The 12722-nt window shown below is 39.6% G+C and overlaps 1 protein-coding gene across 2 annotated transcripts in view; it reads left to right on the top strand.

The window, feature by feature from the left end:
* Positions 1-12722, top strand: part of LOC149168690 (uncharacterized) — a 342439-nt gene that overhangs the window by 199115 nt on the left and 130602 nt on the right. For both annotated transcript variants that reach the window (XM_089428378.1, XM_089428376.1), the window contains exon 6: positions 807-914. In XM_089428378.1, coding sequence (XP_089284504.1) covers positions 807-914 — 108 coding nt within the window. The remainder of the gene's footprint in view (positions 1-806; positions 915-12722) is intronic.

Below are 12722 nucleotides of genomic sequence, written 5' to 3'. Positions count from 1 at the left end.
ATTAATTATTCAATCCACTTTTATAATGTTGCTTTTTTCTCCCAAGTGACATCAAATAATTAAGCGAGTCGATCCCCTTTTTACTATCTATAGCCTACAAGAATCAAATAGGCTGCTAAGTTGATCCCCAACAGTCATCACTCGGAAAGGGACATTACAATAAACTAATCATTATTCATTTTCCCTTTTTGACAAATATGACATCAATGAGATTACAGTAAATACCATCCATAGAGTTCAAAAGATGCTACGAATATCCTTTATAGTACTAACTATTGCATGTAACAGAAGTTCTTAGTCTGGAATTTTTCTCTTGTAGGAAGTGATAATTTTTCCTTGCTTGCATGGGCCACAACGTTTGTGAATTTGTAAGCAGAAGTATCATTTGCAAGAGTTCCTGTTACATTAACATGCGATCATGTTTGAATTGGATGATATAAATAATAAAGATAGTGGAAAAAATGAGAAGTAATGACAAAGGTTTCTTAGCAAGATGTATATTTACAATTTGGCGCTTACTAGGGCGAAATTGTGCTTAAGTTGTGGATGTATTTAAATTTTAAATGTATTTGATGAATAGTACTTTATTTTTGAATAAAAGTTTTTCTAGATTTGGTGTTTACAAGTAAAGATGGCATCTAGCAACATAAAGAAACACAACTCTTATAAACCAATGTATAATGGATGAATCAATTTGGAAATATGCTTTACACAGGTTTCTTGAATGTTGTCAAAATTTTTGGAAACTTCAATTTTTAAGAATACCAAGCGATGATGATTCTCATTATTTAGTATTATCTCCCCAGGTAGATCCTTTGGCATTAGGTGTTCGAGGAGAATTTGAAAACTTTGTTTTGGGAGATGCTTTGTACCAGTTCAAACAAATAAACAGGTTCAAAACACCTCTTGAAAAGGTAAATTTCATATTAAGTCTCTTTCATCGAGTGGCTCTTTTTATGTCAACTGTATTTTTGTTGTCTTTCTTTACATGTATTAGACCTTGTGATGTGTTATGTGATGATGAGTTTGAGTTGTTTGATAATCTTATTTGATGTAAGAGAATAGTTATTAAGGATAACTATTCTTTGCTTATTGTATTCTTTTGTAACTATTAAATCTTTCTTGATTCAAATTCCTTTTGAAAAATGTAGACTAGATGTAGGTGTGTTGAAGCTATTCTATACAACTTTAAAAGGTGATGATGTATAGTGTTAGAGTCTTTTATGTTTTAACTAAGAAATAAGGTTATTAATGACCTCATATGTTCCCAAAACTTTCTTAATAATTAATTCTCTAAGTATGGGTTTTGACATGCCAATGACATACTCCACCTAAATTTTGGAAGAATGAAACAATATGGTTAAGGATGTTAGGATGGTCATTCTCCACACCTGCGACATAAGCATGAGTAAAAATGAGATGGGTTTGGGGGTTAGTGTGTCACCATCAACTTAAGGAGTGTGATGTTCATGGTTAACATTCCTTACATAGTTGATAGTTACACATCAATAGGGAAAGTTATATGGCCAACCAACTGTTGGGTGTAAAATGGTTTTTCAACATATTGACTAAGTTTTAGATCAAACCACTCTAACCAATGTCCAAAACCTAAGACATTGGTTTAGATATAAAATTTAAGACAATGAGACCATAAGCTATATTGCATAACTCAAATTAAGATAATTACATCAAATAACAAGCCATCGAATCAGAGACAATATATATATATATATATATATATATATATATATAATAGGAACGATGATAAATAAACTTAGTTTGATAAATTCCATGTCTATGTTCAACCTTCAGCATCCTTTTGTCTACTGTCTAGACTCTACACCAAGCTTCATAATCCAATGCCCATGACCACTGATGTAGAATATAACAGAAGTTTAACCATAACAAAACTATATAGACACTTGAAATAAAATTTGGGATTATTTGCATAGAGTAAGTGATTAATACATGATCGATGTCCCCTGAAAACTAATCAAAATGGCCATTTTCTTTTGAATTTGAATCACTATTGAAGACGTCATGCAAATATCACCATCATTATGATATATCGTGAGTTTTCTAGGCTGGCGATAATATCACCATCATTATGATATATTGTGAGTTTTCTAGGCTGGCGATAATATCACCATAAGTGACTGTGTTTTTTTCAAAATTTCAATATATTGTAATATATCAGGAGAGAACAGAAATAATTGTGTGCTTCAAGAGATTTTTGTTTTTTTAAGGATTTTTTTCCTCATTTTGAAGGGGGGAGGTAAGGGATTGAGATGAAAGGAGTTACTCACTGTTGCATTTGCAAATAAAAGGGCTAGAGGGAGGGGGTTTCTTTAAATGTTTAAAAATTTGAGAAAAACTTAATATTTTTCATATTTTTTAAGTTTGCTGATATTTTTAAGTTTCTTTTCAGACCCTTGACGATACATTTACTTGATATTTGCAACATTGATTTGAATATCCTATTACTGCTCCATCTAGCAGGGGTCCTAGGAGGGGTTTCAAATGGGAAACTACTAGCCAAGTGGCAACAATGGGACAAGGACGCATTGTCACCTGAGTCGATGCTTCCTGCTCTTTACAGAGTTTCACCGATGGGAGGAATCCCGGTATAAGGGAATCACTAGGAATGATGAATCAATGATAAGGTAGATAGTGATTTCTAGGGCCCATTCACAAGAGAGACTTAAATAATAGGGATTGCTTGCTTTAAAAGCAAGATGAAGGGCTCCCCAAGAAAGACCTATGAAGGATGACCTTGAGCTTAGGAATATTCAATAGTGATCAATGCCTAAGATCAAAACTTCCAAAATCCCTCACTTGTGATTGATGTGTTTATACTAGGGTTCAAAGTGAGGCAAGGATGGCTCATTCAATGGAAAGATTCGATTAAAGTGTGAGCTTTGGGAGAAGCTAGGGTGACTTTCCATGAAAAATCGCTTGAGGGAAATACTATAAGAGACCAGGGGTTGAGAGATATACCGTGGTAAAGGCTCATCCAGTGATTAGCTATAGTTAAGAGAAAAGGTTTTGGATGATGAATTACAAAGTGTGAACCTTAAAGAAATCCCCAAGTCAAAGAAACATCAAGGGTTCCCTCTTGGTGTGATACCTAGCGCATCAATTTATTTGAAATTCCACCGCCGAAATTCGTTCAAAACTAGAGGATGCCCAGAGGAAGACATAAATGAAGAAACTTGTCTGGACGGAATCCTAAAATTCCTCCTCCCTAAAATTTCGCACCAAGCCCTAGAAAATATTCCTATCCTTAGGTGACAAAGAAAAGAGGAAGAAAGGAGGTGAAAGAGTAATAGTTCTTTAAATTAATGTGATCACCAAGGATCTAGGACGAGTGCCTAGCTATTGGGAAGATTGGAGTCAAAATGATCAAGATTTAGGAACTTCGCTCTTCAAGGAGGCTTAAAGAAGCCGCTACGCTCTCTGTGGATGCAACTTCATGACAACTTTAGACTTTTATACCTTGATATGCAATATTTGATGGAGTTTCAAGGTAAAAGGTGCACAATCTAACCCTAGGAAAACTGTGAAGATGAATAACATATGCAATGAGCCAAGATTACAAGTGTTTCATAAATTCACATTAATTTTTAGGGCACAAGTAAAATCATGACATAGCATTCCATACATTAGACATGAAACATTATGAAATTCGCATGAAAAGAGCACTTACATGACAAAAAGAGTATATCCATCCATAAACTTGCCAAATAGAAGCTCCAAGAGAGATAGCGAAAATATTCCACACATCAAAATGCATTTAATCATCCAAATCATTCCACAAATTGCAGGTCCGAAATCTTTAGAAAGATATATCCCAAATCCAAGTGATGATGAATGAGAGAGAATGCCTCTCTTATATTTATACAATCCTCTAAGGGGTTTGAATAGCCTAATTTAGCCTAATGATGCCCCTATATAAAATAATGTGCAAAATAACAATACTTTTGGTGACAAGCCCACCAAATAGCTCCATAACATGAATAATTAGCCTCTCAAGAGGGCCGAAATGATAGAAAAGTAGCTAGAAGGGTTGTTGGAAGGCCAAATGAAGTCCCTCATGTGCCATAATGAATAGGAGGGGTCCAATAACAGTGATGAAGGGGGTGGCCCCTTGATCTCTTAGCAAATGACCTATGGTGCTCCCAAGTGGTTGTTGGGGCACAAATAATATTCAAATGGTCTCCAACTGAATCAAACAAGCCTGTGCTCCATCTGTAAGGGATGGAACAATGATGCAAGCCCTCCCTTGTCTCCCATGGTGAGACAAAACCCCGTCTGAGCTCTGGATCAACTGTCAAGTGTGTGGTGCAAGTGTGTAGCGAATTGGGCAAGGTGGTCCAGGCGCATCATCATCCTCAAATAAGTGGGACACAAGAAAGTAACGAATGGTGATGAAGGATCTCATGGCATGGCTATCTGCTATAATGGAGGCCCATGACTCTCAACACACACCCCACAAATGGCAATATGATCCTTTGGAGGGCATGGACCCCATATAGGGAAGACCAAACCCCAAGACGAAGACCCACCTGCAATCCCGTATAAGATCAAATGCGTCTCCTTACCTTCCAGTATGACAATTCATTAGTATAATTGAGCAAGTAAGCTTATAAATCATGGAAACAAGTGGGCACTTCATAGTGACATGCCCTTCCATAATGGGCTTTAGAGTGTATAGGTGTCTCCAAGTTAAAGAAGAAAGTTAATCAAGGACCCTATTAGGTGGTTTCATCCTCTAAAGGAGTGACAGGTCTATGGTACATTCGTCATATGTCATGCGTCATGTGATGTAATGATGGAACAGAGTGGGGCATCAGGGGAAGGCTCCAAGCCACATGCCATGGTACAAGGGTAGCTATGATGAGGGAAGCCCATAGTTGGGTGTATAGATGTAGGAGGGAGCAATCGTGGTACATGATTTCCCTCGGCCTTCGTTTTTCCACACTTCTTCATATGCCATATTGCCTTCTTATTGATTTTTTTTATAACTGCTCGGGGCTTCAAGGGATGACAGCATGATGTGAATGATATGGCAGTGGATACCCCCTTAAGGTTGGGTAGTTCATCGCCCACCAGGGGTTCGGACAATCATGTGTTCCTTAATGATGCGGGGGCTCACATAAGGGGGCCCTAGGAACTAATGTGATGGCCATAATAATAGGGGTAGAGCTCATGTTTGGCTTTTTCCCACGTGCTAAATTTTTATGTCCTGGCCATCTTTTGCATTTTATGGTACATTTCCTATTGTAAGTGGCCAAATTATGCTTTTAACTTTTCTTTTAGCCGCATCAACCTCTGGGGCATTATTCTGGGCCCGACCCAAAGTGTGGACAAGGGGAGGGGGAGGTTAACTCCTTGTGGACCCAATGAACAAGTGTGCACTCGATGGGAAATATGTGGAAAGGGGTTATAATGAGTGGAGAGGAGGTGATGTATGTGGTGTTGGGAAGTGGGACAACGCAACCAAAATTGAGATTTTCTATGTAATGTCATTCCTAAAGCTAGTAGACAATAGAGGAGATCCCACGAGAATATGATACAAGGTTAACCGCCAAGTTGGACAAGGGGGCAAGAGTACAAACCAAGCCCATTCTTTCCGATGAATCCCCGCACTAATCCATGCCCAGATGTGTCCATGGTAAGTAAGCAAAAATACCCAATTACATAATGAAAGCCATACCTTCAGGGTTGGAAGGCCCACCTTCAAACATACAATCATAACAAATGGGTAAGGGCACATAATGGTAGGCTTACGTGGCGAAGATGGTGGCATATCAAGCTATCTGGTGGCTGCAAGGGGTTGCTGGCTGCTGGTTGAAGACAATCTAGGATAAAAATTTCTCCTATGGGTGTCACCCACAGTTGGTGGGTAACATTTGGCTCCAACTAGGACATGATCTCTCAGTAGAGTGCACGAACGTACTCTAATGGGGAGGTCATGAGAACACCAACAATCTCTTGGGACCGTAGACCTGTTACCTGCACATCAAAGACTAAGCACATGGGGCAACATGTTTTTGTGGTGTCTTATGATTGCCCTTGCTTTTGTTAGGCCATAAAACTCAACAAGAAACAAAATTTAATTCTAAATATAATTTTAATCCAAATGGATCTAATCTAACATGAAAATGAAATATGATGTTAGTTCTAATCTAAGAAATTGGATTCCCCTTCGTGTCCTAAATCCCACGTGTCAGACACGATTCTCAAGGGACACGTGTCCAATTCGTGGCTCGAGCATGTCCTGGCACGTGGGATTCACTGGGCACGCGAATCAGACTCACTCGGCTAGCGTGTCCCAATTCTGGGACACATGTCCCTTTGAAAAGCGTGTTGTGCGGCTTTAAAAGCCTGGTTTGGGTCAATTTCTCCCTCATTCTTGTGTGTCTCTCTTGTTGTGGCCCGTGGGTGTGTGGGAGTGACTATCAAAGGGTTTGGGAGCGTTTTGGAGGTGATTCAAGCAACAGGTAAGTGCATTTTGCTTCTATTTTTTTCCGATTTTTGCTACAACAGTTTGTCTGTCCATTTTGTTTACATGTTTGTGCATATTTTATTTATTTACAACATTCATGGCTCAATCAAGGGTAGCAAGGGGCAAAGGAAGTGGAAGAATGTCCCCATTGGTGATGCCCCTCCTATTCCAATTTCTGCAAGTGTTCCCTCTGTTGGAAGTGGGGCTACAACAACTTCAAATGTTGAGGGCAAAATAAATTTAGAAAGACAATAAGCTCAAGAGAGTAAATGTCCCTTGTTGAAGTATGTCACAAGAGATCAAGGGCTAGACAGCAAGTTGAAGGGAGGAGGCAACGTTTCTTGGACATGCAATTATTCCAATAATCATTTCAAGAGCACTTATTTCCTTGTGAAAGCCCATTTGTTGGGCTTACCAGGTTGTGGAATTGGAGCATGTGCAAATGTGTCTATAGATAAGAGGAAGGAAATGGAAAAAGAGGCCAATGATGGTGTGGCAAGGGTGGCTACATCATCTAAAAAATACAAGAAAGAGGATCCCCTTCCATTCTTGAGGAAAAGCAGCAACAAATTTCCATTTGAGAGTTTTGGTGGGGGTGTAGGTCAAGCAACAAAAAGAAAGGTAGTGGCACTTGGTCCAATGGACAAGATTTTTCAGAAAGAGAGATGGGAAGAGTTTGATATCACCATTTCCTTCTTTTTCTATCTGAATTTCATATCCTTTAATGTTGCATGATCACCTTTATTTCTTGAGATGTGCCGAGCTCTAAATCAAGGGGCTCCATCGGGGTATGTGCCTCATGGGTCGGAGAAGCTTAGAACCACATTGTTGACTAAGGCAAAGAAAGAGGTGGAAAAAATGCTTGAGCTTATTAAATTAGCATGGCCAACATCTAGGGTTAGTATTGTTTCTGATGGATGGACAGATCCAACATGCCACCCACTGATCAACTTCATGGTGTCTTCCTTGAATGGACCAGTTTTCTTGAAATCAATGGATGCACTTGGACAATACAAGGATGCACAATATATGGGTGAGTTGTTCATTAAATTTATTGAAGATGTAGGTGTTGATTCTTGTGTGCAAATCATTACAAACAATGCACCTGTTTGCAAGGCTACTGGCATGATTGTGGAAGCTAAATATCCACAAGTATTTTGGACACCTTGCATTTTCCATTCCTTGAATTTAGCACTTAAAAGTATTGCTTCTAATGTGCCTTGGATTGGAAGGATTATTGAGGATGCACAACATATCCGCAACCTTGTATAAAATCATACAAAAGCCTTCATAATCTATAAGGAGTACACCCATTTATCATTGTTGAAGATTGCAGGTACAAGGTTTGCCTCTTCATTTATCATGTTGAAGAGGCTGAAGGAGGTCAAGACTAGTGTTGATAATATCGCGATATTTTTGGCAAAATGATATATTGCCGAGTAAATATTGCGATATTTTCTGTTTTAAAAATATTGCGATATTTTCGGAAAAATGATATATCGCCGAGTAAATATCGCGATATTTGAAAATATCAGCGAAATATTGCCATATTTTGAAAATATAGGCTATGTTTAAAAATCTGAAAAAAATAATTTTTATGTTTGCCAATATTTTCTGATATTTTGCCGATATTTTCACTGATATTGCCAATAAGATTTTTTCAGGACACTCACTGATATTTTGCCGATACCGATATTTTCAACACTGGTCAAGACTGCTCTTGGGGCTATGGTTATTTTAGAGTTTTGGTCTTTTTGGAGAAAGACAGATCAAGTTGCCTCAAAAGGAGTCAAGGACACAGTGTTAGATGATGCTTGGTGGGAGAAGGTATATATCACTATTAAGATCATGGACCCTATCATTGCTTTACTACGATTTGCAGATACATACCAACCCATCCTGGGAGAGGTTCATGAGAAATGGGATTCCATGATTGAGTTCGTAAGGACCATTATTTTACAGAGTAGTGCCCTGAGTATGAGACATCATCGGAGGCCTTCTTCACCACCATACAGGATATTCTTGTCAGTAGATGGGACAAGAATTGTACACCTTTGCATTGTTTGGCTCACTCATTGAACCCAAAATACTACAACCATGAGTGGATGAATGGTGAACCTTCCAGCAGATTCCCTCCTCACATGGCTGGTGAAATTTCACAAGGGAGGAAGGATGCATTGAGGTGGATATTTCAGGATAGAGCATCCCTTGATGAGGTGGAGGATGCCTTTGCAGAGTTTTCATCTAGCACTGGGCGATTTGCAGGCTATGATGTGATTCGAGATAGTGGGCTAAGAAGCCCTTTTCTTGGTGCGCAACTCATGCGGCAATAAGCCCTCCTCTATAGCAGTTAGCCATGAGGCTCCTTTCTCAAGTTACTTCAACCTCTTGTTGCGAGAGGAATTGGAGTACATATGGGAATTTGTATAGTGTCAAGAAGAGTGGGCTTGAGCAATCCAGGGTAGAGACAATGGTGTATGTGCACACCAACCTTCGTCTTATTTACAGGCAGAGTGATGAGTGGTTGAAGGGAAAGACAAAGATGTGGGATGTCTTTCTCGATGATATGGGTTTGGACAACAATGTTGAGTTGGCATTAGCCAACTTGGATCTTAACGAGCTAGTGCTAGAGCCTGTCACTTTTGATGATGGTGATATTCTTGAGGGGTAATCCTCCACACCAACAGATGCATAGATTACATTGGATACAAAGGAGGAGGATGCAATAGAGGAGAGCAGTGGTGAGCATGACAGTGATGTTGATCTTGATGATGATGATTGATGAGCTACCTACTACCTTGTAGTTATTTTGTATTTGCTATTTCTATTTGCCATTGGCATTGCTAGTTAGGAGTCCTCAGGACTCAGATGTAACACATATGATTTTGATGAATTAATGAGAAAACTGCAGTTTCTTGTCTTTCTCCTATTGGATCATTGATGAATCTGTCACAATTATACTTGTATGTGTAATGTTACATTGTACAACCTAGAAATTTACAATGTTGAATCTAGATTTATGTTTGAATTTTTATCATGAATGAGAATTTTTGTAATATGAAATCATTGAAATATCTATTTAGTATTAATTTTTAATATATATATATATATATATATATAATAAAATAATATATAACGTGTCCTACATGTCCTATTTCGGGGGGTCTACATGCCCCGTGTTGGACACTCGAATTTCCATGTTCTGCTTGCCATGTTTCCTCATGTTAGGTGACTTAGGTTCTAATGTGAAATCAACATGCAATGCGTCCTACTCTATCATGCATATTATACATGTTGAAATTTGGTACCGGAGGACAGGTGGTTCCCTTAGGCTTTGATCTTTGGCCTAGGGAAAAGTGTCCAAAAGAATTTAATTTTTCTCCTAAAGTAACTTTATAATTTTTATAAAGTTAAATCTAATTTAAAAGTGACTTTAAGTGATAAAGTTACTAAGTCTAATTTTAAAGTGACTTTTATAAAGTCAATGAAAAATTAGAAAGGAAAAGTGACTTTGGAAATAAATGACTAAGTGGGTCTTTATTAAAGTGGGGTGAATTAAAAAATAAAAAGTGAGATTTAAATGAGCATTTAATCTCAGCCATTGATCTAAATCTATTTCAGCCATTGGATTTAGGGATCACCCAAAAGTCACTTAGGGTTGGGTTAAGGGAGGAAAAGGAGAAAAAGATCATTCATTCTTTCATGAGCAGATTGGGAGAAGGAGAGCAAGAGAGCAAGGGAGATTTTTGGGCAAGGAGGAGAAAAAGGCAGCAGTTTGGCACACATACCAAGGCAGCACTTCAGCAAATCCGTACAGCTCAAAGAACAAGCAGAAAAAAGGCAGATTTTTGTGAGCAAACAGGGAAAAACTGATTTTCAGGCACGAATATCGAGGAGGCGATTTTCTGCACAAATTTCGAGGTCTGTCCGTACAGTCCGTACGGACAGACCTCGAAATTTGTGCAGAAAATCGCCTCCTTGTCCGTACATCCGTACGGTCCGTACAGCTCGTACAGCGCATTTTCCAGATTGTCTGTTAGCTGAAAAACAGATAAGTTTGCTTGCTGGAAAAATTTGTTTTGCTGATTTTTTGCTGAAAATTTTCTCACTGTAAAAAGGCATTTTCCAGAAATAAAGAAGAGCTCTCAAACTGGTTTTCCCCAAGAGTTGTAGGGGGTTTTTCCAGGATCAAGTTGACCAAAAATCTCAGTGTTTAAATGTGTTATAAAGGCTGTTTATTACTGCTGATTTTTATTTCTGCAATTTCCTGCATTCTGTAAAATTTCTAGAATTTGTGTTTTCAGCAATATTTATTTTTTCAGCTTGTTAAATGTATGGTTATGGGAAAGGGCATTTAACTACATGGGAGAAATAAGGTGAAACTGAAAACTGGGGTGGGAAAACAGAGATTTCTACATGGTATCAGAGTTTGAGTGCTGAAGGGCAGTTTGGGACAGTAAAAGAAAAAAATTACAGCTGCTGTTTTTTTCACTCAGAAAATTCCAGCAAGCTGATTTTTCATAAACATCAGTTTTATCTTTACCACAGCAGTGCTATTTTTCAGTTTAGGACAACAGGATGTCATTGGGATTGAGGGTAGAGGATAGGCTGGATGGGCATACAAATTACAGCGTTTGGAAGGAGAGAATGTAGAGTATCTTTGAGGAGGCAGAAGTCTGAGATATCATGGTGCATACCACACAAAACCCTGTTGTTGTGCCTACTGATGCTACTCAGTTGACAGCTTATAATAAAAAGAACAACAAGGGTAAGAGGCTGATTCTAGACGGAATCAAAGACCATTGCATTCCTCATGTAAGAGGAAAGAGCAATGCCCATGAGATGTGGACAACATTGTCCAATCTCTACCAGAGTACCAATGAGAACCGAAAAATGGTCCTGAAGGAGAAGCTGAAGAACATTAAGATGGGTAATGATAGTGCAGCTGGATATCTCACAAAGATTACTAATGTGAGAGATGAGTTGGCAGCGATTGGAGAGGCCATTCCACCCATTGAGTTGGTGCGGATTGCAGTGAATGGCCTCCCCCGTTCATGGTTGAACTTTGCTGATGGGGTTTGTGCACGTGAGACCCTTCCCACATGGGAGAGGTTTTGGGATGATTGCATTCAGACAGAGATCAGGAAAGGACAGCTTGGGGCAGCCAAGCCAGTTGAGCAGGATGAGGACGTAGCACTGGTGGCAGGAGGCAAGAAAGGCAAAGGGAAGAAGCAGGCTTCCACAAGCGGTGGTGGGGGCAAAGGCAAAGGTAAAGGTAAACAGGGGAACACACAGAAGGACTATTCCAAGGTGAAGTGTTGGAATTGTCAGAAGATGGGACACTATGCAGTTGTGTGTTCGGAGAAGAAGAAGAAGAAGGGGAAGAACCAGGACGTGGCAGCTTCAACATAGATTGAGGACTTTGCAGGTCGTTTTGACTGGGAGTTTGCGTTCACTACATGTGAGTCCTCTAGTGCAGGATTACCTGCCACACAGGTTCAGAGGGAGCATGCTTTTCCCTCGATTAGCGGAGCATCTTCAGGTATCTGGTATGTGGACAATGGGGCTTCACGTCATATGACAGGAGTCCGTGAGTACTTCTCAGAGCTTTCAGAGAGTGGCACTGATATAGAGGTAGTACTCGGTGATGACAGAGTTGTTAGAGCAGTCGGGGTGGGGACACTGACATTTCAGAGGGAGTCCAAACCTCCCTTGAAAGTGTCAGATGTTCTTTATGTGCCAGGGATGAGGAAGAACCTCATATCCGTCTCAGCTTTGGAGGACAGAGGATATGAGGTACTGTTCAGGGGAGGACAGGTGTTGATGTATCCCAGGGGCGCTCCAGCTGATTCAGCTAGAGTGATAGGTGTACGCCATGCAAAGGTGTACAAGTTTGCATTCCAGCCCCTGTTGGCATTGAGCAGTAGTACCGACAACAGAGCTAGCAGTTCTGAGCTGTGTGAGATTTGGCACCGCAGGATGGGACACATGTATCATGGAGCCTTGAGGACATTGCGGGAGATCACTACAGGTGTGCCAGATTTCAGTACTGATCACTTTGATACTTGCAGAGGTTGTGCGATGGGCAAGTTTGCCAAATCCCCTTTTCCCAGCAGTGACAGCAGAGCGACTGGGATACTTGATTTGATTCATTCCGATGTGAGTGGTCGGATGTCTCATGTTTCCTTGAGTGGATATGAGTACTATGTTTTAT

Source organism: Pinus tabuliformis, chromosome 4_2, assembly GCF_031772625.1.
Source record: "Pinus tabuliformis cultivar Carrire ecotype Pingquan chromosome 4_2, CPIR1, whole genome shotgun sequence".
Lineage (NCBI taxonomy): Eukaryota > Viridiplantae > Streptophyta > Pinopsida > Pinales > Pinaceae > Pinus > Pinus tabuliformis.
This window is presented reverse-complemented; position numbering and strand designations above follow the sequence as displayed.